Raw genomic sequence first — 23,026 nt, forward strand, 5'->3', positions numbered from 1 at the left:
AATACCAAAATTGATAAATGTTCAGAGAGATTTCCCCTAATTTTTTTAAAGATTTTCAAAAAAAAAATTGACAACTATTCCACCATCACACATGTTTGGACGATCTACCTTATACTTTTAAGGTTTGTTAACTTCTTTGTCCACATAATTTTTGGAAAACATACATGAAATGTATTTTAAAAAATTAATTTTACTGGGGCAAAGGCATGTGCACATAAAGAAGTGGTACAACTGAGGTAAGTTTAAATTTTACGTTGTACAAATAGTGTTTTCGATTTCACTGTCAATGTACAACTATGTACAAACCGGTACAACTCAAAAACTAGTACAACTATGTACAAACCGGTACAACTCAAATACTAGTACAACTATGTTATTTCATTTTGTATTGTGCATCACGTTTTAAACATATATTCAGTGTTTTCATATCCTACCCGGATCCGCGGTTGAACCGATAAACCCGATGATCTGTATATAATCCAATTCAAATTTAGTAAAAATTCGTTATTTAAAAATCTAATAAAACTGGGTAAAAATCTAAAAAATTATAATTAACCGTGACCCAATCCTGATTGAATCATTAAAAACCCAAAAAACTAATAATATTTCTAAAATTTAATTTTTCTATACTTTTGAACTGTACATAAAATTGAAAAAAAAAAATAACTATTAGATTTGTAATTTTTTGTACTATGATTTTTTAACTATTCAAAAAATGAAGAAAATAATATTAGAGAAAACCAAAATTGTTTATATAACAATATTAGTCTTTTTGTTATTTATTTTTGAGAAATATTTTGAAGTGTTAGATCATATTTTTGTTATTTCTTTTAAACTTAATTTATATGTATTTTCACATTTTTGATATGAAATCATTTCAAAATTATTACAAATGAATAAATCTCGCTTATACACTTTCATACGCTTCCGCGTACCCGCTTTCGTTTCCATGTAACATAGGTTTAGAGAGCAAAAAAATAAAGATGCGTTTTTTTTTCCAAAAAGAGTACAACTAGTACAACTAATAAACATTAAAAAAGTTTCATATTAAATTTTATAAATAGTACAGCTAATATGAGCAAAAAAAAAATAAAGATGCATTTTTTTCAAAAACAATACAACTAGTACAATTAATACAACTAATAAATATATAAAAAAATCCATATCAAATTTTATAAATAGTACAAATAATACGAGCAAAAAAATAAAGATCAGTACAACTAGTACAATTAATTCAACTAATAAATATTAAAAAGTTCCATATTAAATTTTATAAATAGTACAACTAATACAACATATTACAATGTTGTATATAATATTATATTTTAAAGAAAAGTTAAATATAATATTATAGAAAATAAACTAATCACAACATATTACAAGTTTAACCACACAACGAATAATAGTTGTGCTCACTGAGGTTTACAAACACTATTCATAGATTTTGTGGTTAGAGTTTCGGAGCTGAATCTTCTCTTTTGAAGTCGAGGTTTTGTAGGCCGCGAGATGCCTTTGTGGGTGGTCTTGACAAATCAAGGGATGGACCTGTGGTCTGATCTTGGACACGCCAACTTCGGTAAAGTTTATTGTTCAGATTTGTCCGCCACTGTTATCCATCGAGAATAATTAGTATAACTAATAAAATTATACAACTAGTTAAAATGTACAACCATACAACTAGTATAACTGTACAACTAGTATAATTGGTATAACTGTACAAATAATACATAAAGAAGTGGTACAACTGAGGTAAGTTTAAATTTTACATGGTACAACTAGTTTTTTCGATTTCACTGTCAATGTACAACTATGTACAAACCGGTACAACTCAAATACTAGTACAACTATGTTATTTCATTTTGTATTGTGCATCACGTTTTAAACATATATTCAGTGTTTTCATATCCTACCCGGATCCGCGGTTGAACCGATAAACCCGATGATCTGTATATAATCCAGTTCAAATTTAGTAAAAATTCGTTATTTAAAAATCTAATAAAACTGGGTAAAAATCTAAAAGATTATGATTAACCGTGACCCAATCCTGATTGAATCATTAAAAACCCAAAAAACTAATAATATTTCTAAAATTTAATTTTTCTATACTTTTGAACTGTACATAAAATTGAAAAAAAAAAATAACTATTAGATTTGTAATTTTTTGTACTATGATTTTTTAACTATTCAAAAAATGAAGAAAATAATATTAGAGAAAACCAAAATTGTTTATATAACAATATTAGTCTTTTTGTTATTTATTTTTGAGAAATATTTTGAAGTGTTAGATCATATTTTTGTTATTTCTTTTAAACTTAATTTATATGTATTTTCACATTTTTGATATGAAATCATTTCAAAATTATTACAAATGAATAAATCTCGCTTATACACTTTCATACGCTTCCGCGTACCCGCTTTCGTTTCCATGTAACATAGGTTTAGAGAGCAAAAAAATAAAGATGCGTTTTTTTTTCCAAAAAGAGTACAACTAGTACAACTAATAAACATTAAAAAAGTTTCATATTAAATTTTATAAATAGTACAGCTAATATGAGCAAAAAAAAAATAAAGATGCATTTTTTTCAAAAACAATACAACTAGTACAATTAATACAACTAATAAATATATAAAAAAATCCATATCAAATTTTATAAATAGTACAAATAATACGAGCAAAAAAATAAAGATGCGTTTTTTTCAAGAACAGTACAACTAGTACAATTAATTCAACTAATAAATATTAAAAAGTTCCATATTAAATTTTATAAATAGTACAACTAATACAACATATTACAATGTTGTATATAATATTATATTTTAAAGAAAAGTTAAATATAATATTATAGAAAATAAACTAATCACAACATATTACAAGTTTAACCACACAACGAATAATAGTTGTGCTGACTGGGGTTTACAAACACTATTCATAGATTTTGTGGTTAGAGTTTCGGAGCTGAATCTTCTCTTTTGAAGTCGAGGTTTTGTAGGCCGCGAGATGCCTTTGTGGGTGGTCTTGACAAATCAAGGGATGGACCTGTGGTCTGATCTTGGACACGCCAACTTCGGTAAAGTTTATTGTTCAGATTTGTCCGCCACTGTTATCCATCGAGAATAATTAGTATAACTAATAAAATTATACAACTAGTTAAAATGTACAACCATACAACTAGTATAACTGTACAACTAGTATAATTGGTATAACTGTACAAATAATATAACTGGTATAACTAATAAAATTAATTTTTAATATTAAAAATAATAAATAAATCTGGGCCGGGTTTTGGATACATGGGTTTGGGTCAGAATATATCTGGTTGGGTTGGTAAATAATTTAAAGTTTCCAGGTTTTTGGGACATTTTGTTCTTTTTTCATATTAAATTTAATTTAAAAAGAAATTCAAATTGAGAGAGGTCTAAGATTTTTTTATACCCAAGTGGGTCATTATAGCATTTGATTCTAAGATAATTGTAATCAATATTAAATTTAATTAAGATTGGACTGGCACATGGCAACCATATTCAACACTACGACAACTCAAAGACTCAAGAGGAAGTTCAGTATTATTGACAAATCCATGACAATATTGAGGCTTCAACTTTAAGAACCCAGCCTAATGATGCTCATGCATGGGGGAACCGCAGATACGGATACACATATATAGATATACCATATGTCTAGATTAAGAACAAAACATACTATCTGCCACCATTAAATATTACTAAGAACACATATGGCTACTCAAATATGAACTAGTTGTATGCTTGACTTCTCAAACACGAAAGACAAAAGAGGATGGTTGAGTGTTTGAATGTTTGAGGAAATCGACATCAGAAATCAACTTGATGCTGTAGGAAGCTTTTGAATTTGCGAGAGAAATGAGGAATTTCTAAACCCTAGAGAAATTGGTGGGCTTCAAATATATGTGGGCCATATTTAAAATGGCATCAAGCTCACGATTGATATGTATCGAACTAGTTTGTCCGATAAAAGTGTTAAAATATAATTCTAAAAACATGTACACTAAGAAAAAATAGAGTCATATATTTTTCTAACATGGGATGTCTGGGTCGAAGCCCAACTAATCATCTAAGGGGTTCCATCTTCGTCTGGTCAAGAAAATGATAACTTAGTTTCTGGTATGACTTTAACCCTGACGGATCTGACGGATTTAGCATCAAGTTTATCTTACTATCATGATATTACCGCTTGGTTATAATGTTAAATAATTGTGTTTGTAATCTAGCAAATTCTTTTGATAGTAGCTGTCATTTCAATAAACTATTTGATTGATTATTGTAATTATAAGTCGAACTGAGTATATTTTAGGGAGTGCTCAACCTTAGCAATTTTTTTAAAATATGTTGATTATTGAAAGAAATAAAAAACGGTAATAGAAAAGTAAAGAGGTAGAAAGAGTCGCCATTGATGGCCTTGTTGTCAAATTATGCAATAATAACAAATAATATAACAAAAAAATATAACCTACAGGATTATATGATATGATCAACCGATCTTTATATAATTCTAGTTTCTGTTTACTTTCTTAAATAATCAAAACGTAGGACATGAGAAAAAAGAATATGCCTTGTTCCTACTACTTATATGTAACAATATATATACATTACAAAATATAGTATTTAAAATAGCATTTGAATTTATTTTTTAAACATTTGTTTATGGCTGTTAATATCAAAAGAACCTCAATAATATATATATTTATATACCATGAACATGTACAAAATTATAAAAATATACCACGAGACTCTAGGTCAACTGATAGTTAAGAGTTTAGGAAGTGACCAAAAGCCAAAGTCAAATACTACTTTAATAGCCAGCATGTCAATTTTACAACCTTTTTCTGATAGAGACAATTTTACAACTTACAGAACGTTGCTAGTTGAATGTAGTTCCTAAATGGATTAGACTACCTATTATAATATAGTTGACCTTTATTTAGAATATTTCAAACGTTTTGTAATGTTTCTTACAACCAGGAACTTTCGTGATGTTTGAGAATTTTTCTTTTATTTTTAACTTTGCTTTTTAACAAAAAAATACTTTACAAGATATCATTATCTTCTTTTTTATCATTATCAAATTTAAAATATTTTTATTTCTGTAAACGAGTTATCAAAAAAAAAAATCCATATGCAAACTTTTATATACTAAATCTTATCATAAACGAGACATTTATTAAATTTTGATGCTATAAAAGTTTCATAATCACTTTTAAACTAATGGGATAAAACTTTAGAATTATAGTTTTGATGTCATGAAAATCATGAATAAGAAACTGATTGAAGTTTGATGCTATAAAGAATTCGTTATTACTTTTCAAAGCTGTAAAAATAGTTATAATCGTTGGCAGAAATAAATAGATGTAGTTTTAATATGAATTAATTATTAATAAAAATAAGATATCTGATATTGATTGCAATGAATAAGACTGAAAAATGGATATGCTATCTAGTTACTTTTAAATGTTTTGGGCTATGAGATATAAAATCTTATTTAATTCTTTGATATCATGTATTCAGAGACTTTTTTTTTACAAAAAAAAAATGTATTCAGACTCTTGTCAGGGAATAATATGTATATGATGGTGTATAAGTATGATACAGCTATTGCATGGGAACAATTATATTTAATAAAAATCAGACTGTGGAAAACCAAATGCGCAGAATCAATACTAAAATATTCCATTTCAAGAGTACATAAACTATATACATGAACTGGACTTATTCAAGAATACGTGTGAGAATGAACATTGTAGCGGCCGAAGTTTCATGTATGTAAACTATTCCTTTTTGGTTTGGACGATTAGAGTTTTTCGGTTATAAAATATTTATTTGGCACTAAAATTACTTGTATAGTAGCATGCAAACAAATAGGTGATATATGCTTAATACCGTAAAAATGGTTGAAAATAATTATCATGATCGTTCGATGTTCCTCGATCATTCATCAACCTTGGAAAACTTGGAAGCAGCCTGCTTGGAAGAATTTTAGTTACACTGATGCCTGATGGTAAAGTCGAACGTGGAAGATTATGCTTGGGACGTCTCGATATGGATCTCAGACAGCCGGATGGATCCTGCGAATTTGAGCTTCATTGTAGAGTCGTATTAAACTTGGTGTTGTACGATAATGGAAAATCATAGATCACACAATTCTATACTTCATCTGGCGAGAGAAATGCGGTAGGTTATACAACATCTACCATATTTGGTTGCAAACATACTATAACAAACTAACTGCTTAGTTAGGAACTCCATAGCGGCTAGCTCGCCATGTCTCTATTGCAACAATCCATCTTATAATTTGTCAAAAAAAAACAATCCATCTTATGAACATAATTCGGCTTTGCCAACACAACTAATTTTGTAAATAGGTATGTTCATGGTTATAATCTGGCTATTGTAAGTAATCTTTGGCAACAATATTCTTTCCGAATAAATTTAACTTAAATAATAAAACTGAAAATTTACTGCATGTATTAAAGTTCACACATATTCATTCCAATAGGAAGTATATGACCGACCGTATGTCTATCTCTAGCTAATTCTAGCTGCACCACTGTATAAAAAGTCCACAGTATATGGAGTCTAGTCTGTAATTTGAATAAAACTTTTACTTTAGTTACATTTTTTTTGGTAAAAATGTAAAGATATTATTATCAAATTTTTTTTCGTTTTTGACAGAATTACAGAGGTTAACAAAAATCAGGAAAAAAAAAAATCCTAAACACAAACTCAATCTAGTTATAAGAGGGCAGACACAACCGTCATAACCAATATCCCGAGACTCGACCAAGGCCGCACCAACAGCTTGCCGCAAAAAGATGAGCCAAGTTCAACTGAGAGCCGGAACCCGGTAATTTTGGCCTCTCCGGTGATCCGCTCTTAAAAATAATGATCTAACCGAAAACAGCTCGTGGAGGGCTTCATAGCACCCGTCCACATGAACATACAGCAACAGAAGAGGCCTAGTTACTTTTTCATTGATAAACAAATTTATAGAGCTTTAGCACATATACAAATATATTAACCAACTTCTTTTGTTAAGAATTTTTTTTTAACATACATTGATTATCAATGAGACAACATCACTAAGAAAATGGTCATCATACATTGAATTTTGTGATTATATTATGGGGTCAGATTCCGCTACCAAGAAGCATCTTCATCTTAAAAAAATAGAGAAAAGATATGAAGAATGACTCAATTTTTTATTTAAAAAGATGGAATATAGGAACTGGAATGTGACTCTCCATTTCTTTCATATTATACATTGTACGAGAAATTATAATCGAACTCGTCCGAAGGCGGAGAATATTAAAAATGAAACGGAACATCACATTTTTGTTATAAAAAATTCTAATTAAAATCATAAGATCCGTGCATCATCTCGGCGAGTTGAGGCCAATGTCCATTCCGTTAAAAGCAATCGGCGCATACATCCATAGATCATCAGAGCTTAATAACTGCGTGATTATTATTTTAATTTTAATTAGATCGCACTCATATATGACACATGCATGAATGTACACGTAGACTGTCAAAATTAAAACCCACCTTAATTTGGAGTTGCAAAAATTTGACGTAATGAACGGCTTCCTCAAGCATTGTACTGATATCAACCTGTAACGCATTTAAGAAACTATATATGTTTAGAATTTTTAACGTTTCTTGTAAAATAAATTGCATGCAACGAACAACCATATCATCTGCATGTGTTTAACGTTTGCATGAAATTTTTTTTACCTTTGTTCCATTGGGGACCAGATTTTGCAAAATCCTCAGTCTCTCGTTTATCCTTTCTCTTCTTTTCTGCACAACCAAATGATGATTCTTACTTTCTTAGGCTTTCTACTTTTTGGGGAATAATGATTTACGTTTTGTGTCCCAAAAAAAAGAAGAAAATATTGATCAAAATTAAAGAAAAAACGTTGACGTTAACAAGAGAAATATATTTACCCTTGCGTAAAGGCTTTGAGGGTCGGTGGCAGCACCGCGACTGGCCCTGGTCTTTCCGTTAAGGTTGAGGGCCTTGGAGGCATCTTCTTCATCTTCTTCTCCATCATCCTGAGAAGGGCATTGTGATTCTTCCTCGGAACAGAAAGTGGTGCTCGAGTTCTGTCTACTCATCATAGTCCCACTCTTTCTTTTCTTCACCTTCTCTCCTTCATCTTCTTCGCCATTGTTGGTATCGTCGCGCATCTCTATATTCTTTTGGCCTCTCTTACTCACTTTTGTTCTCTTGTTTTTCTGAAACCACCAATTAACAGATATTATAGTCAATAAACCATGTTACTATCATATATCTTTGGTGGAGAATGTTTTTTTTTTAATATAAATGGTAATATTTTGATGCAATCAAGTTCATATAGATTCCACTAAGTCCCTCTAAATTGACAACCAGATAGGAATCTTAAGCCGTAAACTTACATCAGCCGATGTCGCACGTGATCTCTTCTTGGAACCGGTGAGAGATTTCTGATGTTGATCCGTAGTAGTCACAGAGATCTCGGATTGCAAGATGCTCTCCTCCTCATTGTGGTTCTCAACAACGGTTTCCAAGGGAAAAAGAGTCTTTCCAGATGAGTATTTCTCCACGTCACATTCACTTGTCTCCTCACCAACAAGGTAAGAGTTGGTGTTGATGGTCGCATCTTCCAGCCCAAAGTCCATTGGCACATTGTTGTTCTCTTCAACCGCGGGTGGTACCACCGCATAGTATCCACTGTTCCCAACGCTGTAGCTGCTGCTCTCCCCAGAGAAACAGAAGCTACTGGCTTCAGGCATGAGAGTAAGGTGGTTGTGATGAGAGCCAAGGCTCCAATACAAGCCGTGGTGGTCTCCACCGGTTGTCCCAGAGGCTGACCCGGTGCCAGGATGATCGTAGGAGGCGAGGAGTTGGTTCATGAAATCGGCTTCTTCGGTTGCATATGTGTACATTCCTCCGAGGCTGCTGCTCCATTCTCCCATGGCTTCCATTTTAATTTTGTTATTAAATTAAGCGTCTTGATTAGGAGATTAATCTTAGTTAAGAAGATTGGTTAGTTTTGTTTGTTGGATGCCTTGTAAGAAGTGAGGGAATGAGGGAGAGGAGTTGGGATGTATATATAGAGAACATGAGGAATAGTGGATAAATTATAACACCAATTACAATCATTGTTCTAATTAATTTATAAGGATACCCTTAGATATGGACAGCTAATAATTATGGTGGGCGATACAACTTGGTCTTCAAAGCATATTTTTGTCGTTTCTTGGTTATGACTCGATGTATTCCGCTTATCTTATTGCTCCACTTCGTAATTATTTCATAGTTCTTAAACACATCAATTTAAGTAAGCAAAAATAATATAGTTGGATGGTATACCCGAATATGAACAGTGTGATAATGGTATGTCAATTTTCAATAGAATTGTAGGATCAAGATTGGAGAAGCTCATTATATTGTTTAACTTCGCTGTAGATTATATATATTTTTTTTTTTTTTATAATCGTGGTATCCGGATGCCCCGTGGGGATCCGACTAGCACCTAAAGACCGTCCGGATAAATCTGAACCACTAAGGGCCCGCCGGAGCCCGCCGAAGGCATCCACGAGAGCTGGGCAGCCTCATGTAATGGACCCAGTGGCCGCGCGCAGTTGGAAGTGTTCTTATTGGGCCCAAAGGTCCTCAAGAGCAACATCCGCCAGAGTTGGCCCTCGAACCATTGACCTCACTTAAGAGGGTTATGGAGCGAGATCGTTCAACCACCACTGGACCACTAACGAATAGATTATATATTAGTTAGCTAGGCTTACGTTTTACCAAAGCTTCCAACTTATAAGGTTAGCACAAACTCAAATTGAACCGTCCGAAATTCAATTTTCGATACATATAATATTTAAAACTTTCGGGGGACATTGTATTTACGGTCGGATTAATAATATGCTCGCTAATTGCGCTGATCCATTGAGTTTAATGTTGAGTACTAATTAGATACATAACTTTTTCAAAGTTAATTAAATATATTTACCAAAACACAATACATATTTGATAAATTACATATGATCCTTAACAACAACAACAACAAAAACTGCATATGATGATGTCTTCAAAAACTTCCATTAATAGACATCCTGCCATGATATAGCAAAGACCTTGTTTTAGTTTAGTAGAAAAATATTATCTCGCTATAATATTCTACTACATCTTCAGAATATTCCAATCTATTGATAAAATATAAATGTATTTTATCTTATAATCTGTAAAGCGACACAACGTATTAATCAATACTTTACCTTACATAACTAACAAATAATCGAAAAACGAAATGTGGGTTTAAGAGAGGAGAGAATTTTATGCGCTTCCCATCCAGTCATTAAAAGAATATATGCTATACAACTTTTAAATATCGTAAATGATCTATTTCGGATACTCAGAGCACCATTATCGCTGACTTTCTAAGAGATGTATGGCCCACAAAAATCATAAAATCCACCCTTTTTTTTTTTTGCAAGAGTCGAGTTCGGTAAAATTTTTGTACTGTTTGCGGGTCTCACTGACACGTGGCAGCCCGCGATTGGTCTATTTTTAATTATTTTTTTTTAATCGGACAAAACAAAAAAAATAAAAATAAAAAAAATTAGAACCCACACTCCCCCGTTGCGTTAATGCTGCTCTTACTCCTAGACTTTACAAAAATATATAGAAGCATGTAAATTGTTATTTATTTAAGGATAGAAAGAACATTTAAATTCACCTCACCCTTTAGAACCAATCAAAGTGACACATAGATTATTAATTAAAAATATTAAATTAAATAAAAAATAGCTACAAAAAATAAAAACACTAATTTTAACGACGCTAACGCTTCCAGTTAAACCCTAAACCCTAAACACTAAATCTTAAATTTTAAACCCTACATCCTAAATTCTAAACCCAAATCCAAACCTTTAAACCCAAACCCTAATCCTAGATCCTAAACCCAAATTATATATCCTAAACCTAAAAACTAGACTATAAACCTAAATTCTATATCCTAAACCCAACTCGAAAAATTAATGTTAAAATAACAAAAAAAATTGATCAATCTGATTCATGCATACATGATACATCATACTAATAATAAAAAAGTGTGGTGATACTGATGTTACTATATATGGTAGTTATAGAACCTTAGGGTTAGGGCCTGGGTAATTATGTCCATCAAGGCTATTCCTCTAATTTTATCTTCTGGTTTATACAGTTTTTTTATAAGTGGTTTATACAGTTTTACTACACTAGATTCTTGTAATTTTTTAATTATTATAAGTTCTTATTTAAATAAGAGTCGAACTCTTCTGTAACTTTGCAGAAAGAGAAGACTTTATGAGCGAAGGAGAGAATAGATGTGAAGTGGAGAATCAGAGACCTGGTTGTTGAACGTGACAGTTTTTTGTATCATAATCCTGTTTTAAAGGAGAAAAAGTAAAGTAATGAAATTGAGTTATAATTCATCTCTTCCTAAAAATAAGATTTGATGTTCCAATACGTAAGATGTTTTCAATTTTCTAGGTAACTTTTATTTTATTAAAAATTGTGTATCCAATCATATTTTAATAGTGTATTTTGTAATTGGTTGAATACCATTAATTTATAGTTTTAATGATATTTTTTAGATAAAAAGTAGTTTTTTTAATATGTGTGTTTCCACCGGAATATCTTTTATCTAGCAAAAGAGAGAGTATGATTTAACACTATTAAGTAATTATTGATAAGGTTGAGCCAACCACTAGACGGCAGATCGTGCGCGTGGATATTCCATAAGATCATAAGCCATATTATAAACACTCTCACATTTGATAAAAAAACACTCTCTCAATTTGTTTTCTTTTTTACAACAAAAACACTCTCTCAGTTAATATCTCGTCTTATGCGCAAATAAATTGTTGACAAAAAAACCCAAATAAATTTCGTCATAATAATTCGAGACATAAGAAAACGCTCCCTAGCTAAAGCACAATTTAGACATCGGCCAAAGTTTTTTTTAGTAAAAAGCGAAAGTTAATTTGTTTCTTAAAATCCTAAGAAAATACTAAGATATTCCTAGGAAAGCTATAAACGCTAATATCCTTGTAATAAAACTCCTTTTATCATAATTAACCTTCTAAGAGCATGCAGGAATCACCAAAGATGCTAAATAAACTTTTCTGTGACTGCCAAAACTGAACAGTTGAGAGCTAAATAATGACGTAATCTAATTAATAAAAGAAACCATTTTGACCCTTATGCATAATGAAATTGTATACAGTTTCTTACTAATGCACTTAAACAATTAAATGTGTCTTCGGTAAACAATTAAATGTGTCTTCGGCTGAAGCAAGACGGTTAATAATTTGCTTAAACGAAATTTTAAGAGACAATGTAGAACATTGTTATAACTTCCGAACATTATTAATATGTTCGAACTTAAGGAATATATAAAGTCAAATATAATTTTTTTGATCTTTTGATGCATGAGGGCCTCAAAAAAGTAGGAAATGCAACCCTGAAAGGAATATAAAGTAGGAAGAAACTGACAGAGATTCACAAAATGATCCATACACATTAAAGATCAGTGTACCTGTGTCATCCAATATCATTCAATACACAGTATAATAGTTTGCACAAATGTATCCGGTTTATTCTGGATATTCTATAGAATAAAATCCGTGCACAGCTCGAAAGACCCAATTGGGTAATCAGATCTGATTAAATTACATTAAAAATTATATTTGCTTGAACTATTTACCCAGAGATTACTTTTATAAAGCAATCCTTGCACGCACGACCAAACACCATCGAAGATCATACGGGTTTTATTATGATTTATAAAATATTTCAATAATTTCTTTGTTGGGTAGGTAGCTGGCAATATGATGCCTCCTTAAAATTTAAAATAGCCAAACAACCACTTTTCTTATTCTTCATAAAATTGTCGTTTCAGTTAACATGGACGCTATTTTGTAATATTAAACCTTTTTTTCTTTTCGTATTAGTAATATTTATTGATATTAATTCCAGAAAACGATTTTATGAATGAAATAAGAATCCTATATACCAAAAAAAAAGTTTTCTTTTCCAATAGTTCAAAAAGTTTGTTAAACTTAGTTTTAAAAAAAAGTTTATTATAATTACTTATAAGACTGAATTACTCCCTTCTCTCTTAAATAAAGGTGATAATTCTACTTTTACCACAAATGAAGTACATATTTAACGGTTTAATGACAAATACTGAAAGATGAGCCAACTCACCATCTACTATTTGACCAAAAATTACCAAGTCAATTGAGGAACCAAGTTACGGCCACTATAATTCCCTTAAATTATAAGAAGATCCGACTTCTTCCTGAAGTATTTTGTTGAAGAAGTTAGTAATATGGTGACATTGATGAAAACTGTGCGATAATGAGGTAGATGAAAATATTTCTACGAAATACAATTAGAGATCAAGGTGCAACGTGTGTCGGATATTCCTCAGCATCTTTTATTCATATTAAATTCCTAGCGAATGTGTTTAAAGTTTAACACTTAAAATATAATTTTTATAAGAAATTTGTGACTTTTTCTTCTGATCTTACCGGTTTAAAAAGTAACCATGAAGAAACACCTAATTTATAACTACTGACGCCCTCGGATCTACTGTTCACATGGTGGGGGCAAGTGCCCTCAGTTATTTTAAAATTATTAATTTAGTTGTTATTGATTTTTATTTTTTGCTTCCACCAAAGTTTTTCATTTTGCACCCACTTTTTTTGTTTCTGAGCCAAAAAACAACATTTAGAGTCAAAAGTTAGAAGTTTGATTCAAATGTTTTAATTTCCAAAATACTAATTGATACTAAATCAATTAGCATTTAAAAAAAGTAAGACATATCTTTAAATTTATAGACTAGAGACCACAAGCTTATATATTTTTATTTGGTCAATAAATAATTATACGCTCTTAGCAAAAAACAGTAGAATAATTATTAATTTGGCCCAATAACGTAAAAATGAGTATAGTTACTGTGGTTAGTTTTGTAGTTTAAACTTTTTTTGTTTTTATAATTAAAAAATTACATAAATTAACGAGTTTTACTATTGCATACGTGATTTTGATGAATTTTTTTTTGTGTGTTCTTATTGACTAAATATTAAATATAATTTTATTTTAACTATAAAAATATTCTATTAATATACTTACCAATAAAACATATATTATATTATATTATATAAAATATAAAATATAAATCTTTTAAACTAATGTAGTATACTTATATTTTTGTCCTTAATCAAAATATTTTATAGATTCGCCAATACAATCGATCATTCCAATTGTTTATATATATAAAAGTACGTACGAACTTATATCTCTGTTTAAGTGTTTAGCATATTATATTTTTTTGGTAAAAATGTTTAGCATATTATATATCGGAATCATACGTGTTTTCTATAACAACTATGAAATTTGATCATAACTCTAGTATTATAAAGAGCAATTATTTGATGTACCTAATTAAATTTGATTTGGCTGACGATTGGTAGTTCAATGGAATGTCTTTATTCGTTTATCTATATAACTATTGGCATTATAAGACCATCTAATATTACTCTTCTCTTCTTTCAATGTGGCTTTCTGATTTGATTATACTTAACGATACGATTATTACTAGAATCTTTAATATCATATAAAACGTTTGTTACGGTTTGCGTCCGCCTCGTGCATTCGTCTTTTCTTTTCTATAAAACTTCGACGTTTGGTGCATTGATTGATGTAGGACAAAAAATGTTTCACAACAATAGTCTATAAGCAACAAATAACACAAACATTCTTTAATGGATATAAGAAATGAAATATACACTAGAACAGATTTTGATCAAATCAAAGACCAGAAGAATATGATCTATTAACTTTTTTCTAATGTAGTCAATATATATATATATGCAATTTCTATATATTTAAGTAATTTTGTCCGTATCATTTGATGGCCGGAACTGAGATCCAATCGTCCATGGCTAGTCACACAATCGAAAACTGATTCTATCCTTTCTCAAAACTAAAGGTTTATTGTAGTCATATTAAACAGTATTTGAAAGAAATGAATTTTCTTAGTCTAAAATTTCCGAGGTGTCGGAGTTTTGATGAATAATTGTTTTTATATTTTGGATCGAAATGGTTTTGTATAAATTGAAAGCAGGTTGCATCTCTAGCTGGGTCTCATTCTTATTATACAACTCTGTGGTGTATTTTTTGTATAAATAGACTTCGTCTACTCTAATGCAATATGAAATTTAATTATCTATCTCCTATTATTTTCAACATAATCCGATCCACCATCCTTTTGTCATTTGATTCAAATGTAACGAAATTTAACCGACGTAAAAAGTTATATGAATTTAATAAACTAAAGAAATACATACAATAGAGTGTTAAAACAAAAGAGACACATACAATAGTATTTCCAACAAGAAAAAAATATAATACTTTCAAGATAAAGATATACATACAATAGTCTGTAGAAATTAATATCTGCAACCTTTTTACGAATAATACTTATTTTATAACTGTGGAAATTTTAAAAAATTTCTAGGTACAAAGATTAATTCTACAAAACTTTGTGTTTATGCAACTAATCCATCTAAATGACATGGCTAGACAGCCAAAATGAATCAAATCCAAAATAGAAGTTCTAGGTTAAGACAATTTGGTTAAATAACATTGAGTTTTCTTTATATGGATGTGTTACACATGTGTATATTTCTTAGATATTTTTGAGTTGTATTCTTTGCAAACAAACACTGCTAAGTAATAAGTGTGTTGTTTGGTTGTACATTCCCGTTACAAGTTATGTCACGAGATACAATAGCAAACAAACAAGAAATTATCTCAATCATGGTATCATCATTTTGCTACTTCTTGTAGCTGTTTCTCAAATCTCATGACTTTTTTGAAGAAAAAAAATCTCATGACATTGATGGACTCTTTGAGTATGCTCGTTTGTAACTAAAATTAGTAGATAAAATATTCAGAAGGGTGACGCTAATACAAAATCAAACACAAATTTTCATTTATTCAGAAGAGCAAACATGACCAGTTTTATTTGAAAGAGCAGTAACATATTTGAACACATATTTCTCCTAACTTTGACATAACTTTCCAAGAAGTTAGGTTTTTAATAGATTGTGACATTGTAGATACATTTAATGCGGTTATTTGACACAAGTGTGATATTTTTCTTTTCGTGTCCAGTTACATATTGGCAGGTTATTTATTTATAAATTATGAGATTAATATTTGAAATTAATCAAATACATACAAGCATGCATCTTTAAAAAATAATATGGTTTACATTGGATATTCTTCACCAACTAATTATATATTTTGATATAGTGTTCTCATCCTAACCTTTTAAATTACAATTGACTTTTGTTTTCATCTTCTATTAAATTAGAATTGACTTTTGGTTCAAGGTATATCAATTACATTTGTAGTTTAAACTTGTGAACAGCTTAGTAGAAAATTATATATGTATATTTTTTAATCAAATGATATATTCAACAAAAATAAAAAATCGAATTACAAAATGGTTAACGGGAAGTCATTTTCATTTTCCATCTCCAGGTATATGGAGACATAAACAAAACTATGCACACGTTACAAAAGTTTCATATATGTACAGAGGTAACAGTATAGTCTAGTTATATTTTCTTATCATTTGACAACTAAGGACACCATTAGTGGTCATTTTTTAAAGGGTTTCTGTTGATAAAATAGTAATAAATATTAAAAAGTGAAAAAGAGAGAACAACAATTTTAGTAGAATCATCCGTCATAAAAGTACTTTTCCACAATTAGTTATAAAAACAAATAACATTATTTTATGTTTATTGAGAAATGTACTATGTTTTTTACCGCCGCTCCTGCTCTAAGATGATATATGTTACTGTTACTTTGTTATTATATACCTCTCTGTGTTTTCTTAACTTCTCCTCCTAATACTTTTGACAGTTATCCCAAAGAATATTAGTTGGAAATAATTTGACAACTATACTGAAATCTTCCCCGCATCATATAGTTTTTTGTGAAAAAAAATGTCCAAAACTAAAATGTATCTATGTTTATGCAGTCCGAGTGAATATTAGCCATGTTCGCTTAAGTGTCGCGCGACCAGCGACTAAAATTACGTCTGACCTGCGATTTGCGATCTGCGATTAAACCTGAAAACCATGTTCGTTTACGTGTCGCGTAATCTGCGATCTGCGACCTGCGACCAGTCGTGCGATCAAAATTTTCTTAATTTTTAGTCGTTGTTTTTCGGGCGACTTGAACGTAAATCCGCGACTTGTCGTACGACATCAAAACGAACAACAACCTGCGAGTTGCGACATGCGACCAATCGCAGGTCGCATGTTACGCGACAGCAAAACGAAAAACAACTTGCGACGTGGGATCTTTGGCACGTGGCATGTAGGGCGATAGCTAAACGAACAGGCCATCGTCATTGGTATAGGTGGATTATTCTTATAATGTATGGGATTGGCCCAAAAGCTTGTTTAGAAAACAAGTATGTATGCAAATAAGAGATTGGGCCTTTATTAATAGGCCCATCCTACAATCAAAATGCGTTCTCTGTGGCCCACTCAATATTGTCGCCGACAAAAGCTAGGGTTTTCCAATATTTCGACTGTTTATAACGCCGTTCGTCCATCTACGTCTCCGTCTTCTAGCTTTTCACGCCTGAGCATTCGATAAATCATGGGGTTCGCTGCGATTTGGAACTCTCATCCCAAGAAGTACGGGCCTGGTTCCCGCACCTGGTATTGCTCTGTTCATATCCTCTTCTCATTTTCGTATTTTTCCTTTGATCTGTTTAGTTTTGAGAACGCATGCATTTTGATTAGTGTTTGTCTAGGCTAACTGTTTTACCTGCAAAAAAACTTTAATTTGAATCTGATCTCCTAATGCTGATAGTGGTGGATTAACCTTGTGAAGATCTCTGATGTTATGTTGCTGTTTAGGGTCTATTCGTGGAAAGTAGTTTTGTCCTTGTCGGAAGCAAAACCATGTTGATCTGTTTCTTAACCTTATGAAGATGCAAACTCTGCTTGAATGATTTAACTTTTTTAATTAATGATAACTCTGTTTAGCAGTAACCTTTCGTCTTTGTTGATGATATTGACGGATCTAACTTTTGAAAACTGTTTGATTTGTGTAGCCGTGTGTGTGGAAACTCGCATGGGCTAATCAGAAAGTATGGTCTTAACTGCTGTAGACAGTGCTTCCGCAGCAACGCCAAGGAAATCGGATTCATCAAGGTAAAATATTTGTTGATGATGATGTTATCAGATATTCTTGTCTCTATACAATTTCTTGTGTGTTTTTTTTTCTCGCACTTCACTTCCTTTGAAAAATAACTAATATTCCTCTGGTTTTGTGTTTGCAGTACCGTTAAAGATCTGGTGGTGTTGATGCAGTTGCAGTCATTTTGTTTTTTTTTTAAAAGCTTTTGAGACTTTAATATTGTAATGGATCTTATAAATGTTCTATGGTTTATGCAAGACATTTGAGTTGTTTTAATCCAAAATCTTTGTTCTGCAATTTGATCATATTATAGATTTGGAGGTTTTTTACTTTTTTGGGGTCTGTGGGTGGCGCTATTGCTCTGCTTATTTGGAGCTGTCTTTTATCATAATCTCTGTCTAACCAGGGAAAGGTCAAAATATTTTTACAACATTGGATGAGTAAATGACACTACTAGACAATAGTGAGACCAATGAAGCAATTCATTCACCATCATCATCAATTATCATACGCATACGTCTGATAATTACTTAAAATTTAAGAAATTTTAACTTAATCACCCATCATTTTGATTACAAAATCTATAGAGAAGAACAATAAGCTATTTCCCTTAAAAAAAAAAACCTCCTAACACGTGTGAAATTGTCCAAAGTGCCAAAAAAAACACTCGCACGTGTGGGATGGTCTTAGTTCCCACTTTCTCACGTACGAACGCGAACCAGGCGAAACAACGAACTAAACAAAAAAGCCCCTTTTGTCTTTAGGGCACAAAGGAGAAGAAGACTTTGAGGAGATTAAAGAGATCCCTTTTACTTCCTTCTCCGAATCTCCAGGTACGCGTTCACAATTGAGCTTTTCAAGATCTTGAATCGACACTTGTTCAATCTAATTCTTGGTTCGCTTCATCTTCAGATGGGATCCGATCAAAACCCTTCCCGGTCCGATACATCGGAGATCAAATCCCGCATCTACCGCCTAATCGGAACTCAAAGAGCCAACACTTACTTCCACCAGCTCGGGCGTTTCTTCGCCTCGAGGATCACCAAGCCCGAGTTCGACAAGCTCTGTCTCAAAACCATCGGCAGGCAACACATCTCGCTCCACAACCGTCTCATACGCTCCCTAATCAAGAACGCTACCGTCGCCAAGTCGCCTCCTCCTTCGAGGTACGTGAAGAAAGGCGGGAGCTTTGTTAGATTGAGCAATGGGAAACAGAGCATCCGTAGGAAGTTTAGAGACCGGCCTAGCCCGCTTGGTCCGCTTGGGAAGCCTCAGAGTGTTACTACTACCACCACGAGTGCTACTGAGTTGATGTCTCTAGGGAGCAGACCTCCTTTGGAAGTTGAGGAAGGGGAAGAGGTCGAGCAGGTAGCTGGGAGTCAGAGTGTGACTGCTCCTCTTGGTGTGGGTATGAGTCTCAGGAGGAAGGCTGTGTCGTGTAGTGGTTTTAACACTTGTCAGAGCAGCGGTGAGTTGCCGGATACGAGGACGCTGAGGAGCAGGTTGGAGATGGAAGGGGTTAAGGTGTCTATGGACTCTGTTAGTCTTCTTAATAGTGGGCTTGATGTGTTTATGAGGAGGTTGATTGAGCCTTGTTTGAGTTTGGCTAGTGCTCGATGCGGTGGGAGTGGACAGCAAAGGAGGAGGCTTTCTTCGTGTGTGTGGATGTCTGATTTTCGTGCTGGTATGGAGTTGAAGCCACAGGTTCTTGGAGAGGAATGGCCTATACTGCTGGAGAAGATATGTTCGCGTGTTTTAGATAGTAAATGTTTAGCAGAAGGGACATAGATTAGGTTACTATACATAGCATTTGATTTCAATCATTGGCTATTACCTGAACCTGTAATTGGGTTTGTTGTTTTGGTCCATTGGAAAGTAAAAAGTTGTTTAGATGGTTCAAGTTTACAAGCTTTGAAGAGAAGAAGTTGGGTCTCTGGTGTTGTACAAGTTCATATAGTAGAGTGAGATGAGATTCAAGTAGAGGTTTTAAAGTAGACGCCTTGTTGTTTGACTCTTTTTTTTTTTTCTCCTTTCTTTGCTCTCTGATGTAACAAAATTTAATAATGAAAGCAAAAAGGAACATTTCACTTTCTTGAAAAGACTTGTTTGATATGTATGGTCAAAGTTGATAGTAGCTAAGAAACATACATGTCACCAACTATTACATAAAAGTATAAACGCCAAGCTGAGTTAAATCTAAGAGTGATATCCAAATGCTGTGTTCTTCAAAGTCTTTACATTTACTCTGAAATCTTCAGAGAAAAAACAAAGAATGTAGAAGAAGGCTCTGCTTCCTTCCTTTTTGACTAACATAATTGAATTCTCCATATAGATAAAAGTTGGGCGTGTGAGAAGGGTTTGCAACAGAAATGTTTCAACTAGCAATGGGAGTTGGTTTCTCACGGCCAGCCATGTAAGTTATGTAGATAGTCCAAAGATACGAAAACGAGTTACTCACAAGTGGCTGCATACAAAAAAGAAACCATCATTGACATATACATAACCCAAACTCGAGATAAGACAAAGCAATGAAGAGAATAAATAAATGATTGCCCTGAACCAAAACAGCTTCAGTAAGAAGAGATCAAAATGAAGTGGTAAGTTACCTGTAAATGAACTGGGAAGAACTTGAATGTAATAAAATCACACATAGGCCAATACATGACACCGTTCAGCATCGTGGGAAGTAGATCTCTTTTCAATCTAGCAATTATCTCTGATCCGTTTTCACCTGAGAAAATAAATTCAAAATCTCACTTTGATGACTTATATAACACAAGCCTAGGAACAAAATTAACAGCAATCCCCCCATCAAACAAACTGATCAATAATCCATATCAAGCTTACCTTGTAGAGCTGCATTCAGCGAGAAGAAAATAACGTTCATGGTAGGACCATAAACCGTCTGTCCCATGGCCATTTTCTTAAACGTTGTGATCAGATCTCGCTTCGGGAAGAGTCTTGACATAAGATTGAACCAATAGTGAAGCGTAGGACCTAAGATCAGTAAACCATAACCAGCCATCCTAGCTGTTCTCACCAAGTCATAAGACTCGGAAGAAGCTTGAGGAATTGACTGTGTGAAAACATCCAAAAAATTCATTAACTCTCTAAAGTCCCATTATTCAATAAGCCACCAAGAAACGTAGCTAACTAAGCTTACCTGTGAAGACAAATCAGCGGCTATGTAGATAAGAGAAGACGTGACGGATTTAGTCAGAACCGGCCGTGTTTTCAACATGCTCAAATACCATCCCACGAACCCTGTCTTTACAAACGACGCAGTAGAGGCTGTCGAGGAAGAAGAGGAAGAAGAAGAGCAGAAACCGGAGATAAGTGAATAAGGAGAGACTCTTGCTTCCTTTGATCTCCCGAGAAACTGCGGCGTGCGAAAATAAGGCCTCGGCTGAAATCGCCGGACGTCTCCTCCTCGTGGTAAAAGATCGAGCTTTCCGAGAGGATTCGCCGCGGACGTTCGGTGTGAACGTAAGATCCGAGCGGCGTCGGAGGCAGCGTTTCTGAACAATGCGCCGGTCATTGCTCGTGATGTAGCTCCGAGGGTTTCGGGGAAGGGTTTTATATATAACGGCGGAGGAGGAGAAGAAGAAATAGAACAGAGCTCTCTGTTTTGTAATAAATAAAAAAAGAGTTAATCCGATGCAATATTTTCGCGAGTACATATATGTATTTCTACTCGCGCCTTATACCATAAGTCCATAATTATTCTTAATAAATACTATATTATACTGCATTTTTCTAGAGACGTTGAGTAGTTTCCGAGATATTTTCCAACAGAAAATGACGCCATCAATATATTCACACATAGACAATAATCGATTATTTTATCATATGACAAGACAACACATCGATTAGCAACTCAATATATTCGACAAGTCCATCCCCTTTTGTTATTGGTCTTTTGGTATAATGAAAATATGAAAACGAGGTGAGTTCATTAGAGAAAATTGTACCTTATAAAATTGTGTGAAAAAATTCACAACAAAAATATCTATGTTGAGTGTGAAATTTGCATCCTGCAAAGCGCGTGATCCAGAAAAGTTGGACGGGTCAAAAACCAAACGTCCCCAAACTATTTTTAGGTTGTGTAGTTTCTTGGCTGTCTAAAAGTCGAGTTCACATTGGCTCGGTCGATGTCATGGTCTCTGACACGTACAACTTTACTCTGTGACACTAACCTTTAGCAGCCGCCACCTGTTACTACGACATTCCCACATTTGAGCCACTTGTTGGCGTATTTTTTGGTTTGACCAAATTTTCACTAAAAAGTAAGAAGTCCAAAATGTGTATTACAAGATTGAAGCGAAGCCCAATAACCTAAGCCCAGTCACTAAACCTCTTTTGTTCACTCTTATTTATATATTAACAAAAACAAACATTGGAAGTAGATGCTAAACAATAACAGATGAGGGTTATTTTCCATGAACGTTATTTTCTTAACGTTCACAAAGTTCCATTAACTAAATGGATACGTATATAGAATAATGTGTGTGTTTTGGTTTAAAAATTGTGGCATACCCAAAATCAATATGAACTATCATCACTTTCGATTAAAATTTTGTTACAAAAAAAATAAGTTTGGAAAAAAAACTCTGAATACAAAAAACTGAACCAAATCTAATCCGAAAAAGTAGTACTGAACTTTAACAAAATTGGTTAGACATTCGAATGGGTTCAAAATTTTAGTATCTAGAGAACTAGAACAGA

At 32.7% G+C, this 23,026-nt stretch overlaps 4 protein-coding genes across 4 annotated transcripts; 2 read left to right on the forward strand and 2 right to left on the reverse strand.

The window, feature by feature from the left end:
* Window positions 1-7,275: 7,275 nt before the first annotated feature.
* LOC106305230 (transcription factor bHLH85-like) lies at window positions 7,276-9,049 on the reverse strand. Its single transcript, XM_013741609.1, has 5 exons — window positions 8,452-9,049; window positions 7,981-8,271; window positions 7,768-7,833; window positions 7,579-7,644; window positions 7,276-7,487 (listed from the first exon to the last, which is right to left on the reverse strand). The coding sequence occupies exons 1-5, from the start codon at window positions 8,998-9,000 to the stop codon at window positions 7,407-7,409; spliced, it is 1,053 nt and encodes a 350-aa protein (XP_013597063.1). The 5' UTR covers window positions 9,001-9,049; the 3' UTR covers window positions 7,276-7,406.
* Window positions 9,050-17,656: 8,607 nt separating this feature from the next.
* Window positions 17,657-18,630, forward strand: LOC106306627 (40S ribosomal protein S29-like). Its single transcript, XM_013743305.1, has 3 exons — window positions 17,657-17,817; window positions 18,216-18,315; window positions 18,444-18,630. Exons 1-3 carry the CDS (start codon window positions 17,756-17,758, stop codon window positions 18,450-18,452), a joined length of 171 nt encoding a protein of 56 aa, XP_013598759.1. The 5' UTR covers window positions 17,657-17,755; the 3' UTR covers window positions 18,453-18,630.
* A 378-nt stretch (window positions 18,631-19,008) lies between these two features.
* Window positions 19,009-20,392, forward strand: LOC106306625. Its single transcript, XM_013743303.1, has 2 exons — window positions 19,009-19,134; window positions 19,214-20,392. The coding sequence occupies exon 2, from the start codon at window positions 19,214-19,216 to the stop codon at window positions 20,087-20,089; it is 876 nt and encodes a 291-aa protein (XP_013598757.1). The 5' UTR covers window positions 19,009-19,134; the 3' UTR covers window positions 20,090-20,392.
* Window positions 20,393-20,460: 68 nt separating this feature from the next.
* Window positions 20,461-21,919, reverse strand: LOC106306626 (PXMP2/4 family protein 4). The gene is made up of 4 exons (XM_013743304.1): window positions 21,465-21,919; window positions 21,149-21,377; window positions 20,908-21,032; window positions 20,461-20,765 (listed from the first exon to the last, which is right to left on the reverse strand). Exons 1-4 carry the CDS (start codon window positions 21,837-21,839, stop codon window positions 20,676-20,678), a joined length of 819 nt encoding a protein of 272 aa, XP_013598758.1. The 5' UTR covers window positions 21,840-21,919; the 3' UTR covers window positions 20,461-20,675.
* Between the last annotated feature and the right edge of the window lie 1,107 nt (window positions 21,920-23,026).

The sequence above is a fragment of the Brassica oleracea genome, chromosome C7 (assembly GCF_000695525.1).
Source record: "Brassica oleracea var. oleracea cultivar TO1000 chromosome C7, BOL, whole genome shotgun sequence".
NCBI lineage: Eukaryota > Viridiplantae > Streptophyta > Magnoliopsida > Brassicales > Brassicaceae > Brassica > Brassica oleracea.

Coding starts and splice junctions, on each gene's coding strand:
- LOC106305230 (XM_013741609.1), bottom strand. CDS start 9,000: ATGGAAGCCATGGGAGAATGGAGCAGCAGCCTCGGAGGAATGTACACA. Junction 8,272..8,451: donor CACGTGCGACATCGGCTGAT/GTAAGTTTACGG, acceptor TGGTGGTTTCAG/AAAAACAAGAGAACAAAAGT. Junction 7,834..7,980: donor CTCAAAGCCTTTACGCAAGG/GTAAATATATTT, acceptor TTGGTTGTGCAG/AAAAGAAGAGAAAGGATAAA.
- LOC106306627 (XM_013743305.1), top strand. CDS start 17,756: ATGGGGTTCGCTGCGATTTGGAACTCTCATCCCAAGAAGTACGGGCCT. Junction 17,818..18,215: donor GGGCCTGGTTCCCGCACCTG/GTATTGCTCTGT, acceptor TGATTTGTGTAG/CCGTGTGTGTGGAAACTCGC.
- LOC106306625 (XM_013743303.1), top strand. CDS start 19,214: ATGGGATCCGATCAAAACCCTTCCCGGTCCGATACATCGGAGATCAAA.
- LOC106306626 (XM_013743304.1), bottom strand. CDS start 21,839: ATGACCGGCGCATTGTTCAGAAACGCTGCCTCCGACGCCGCTCGGATC. Junction 21,033..21,148: donor GCTGAATGCAGCTCTACAAG/GTAAGCTTGATA, acceptor TTATTTTCTCAG/GTGAAAACGGATCAGAGATA. Junction 20,766..20,907: donor TCTTCCCAGTTCATTTACAG/GTAACTTACCAC, acceptor TTTTGTATGCAG/CCACTTGTGAGTAACTCGTT.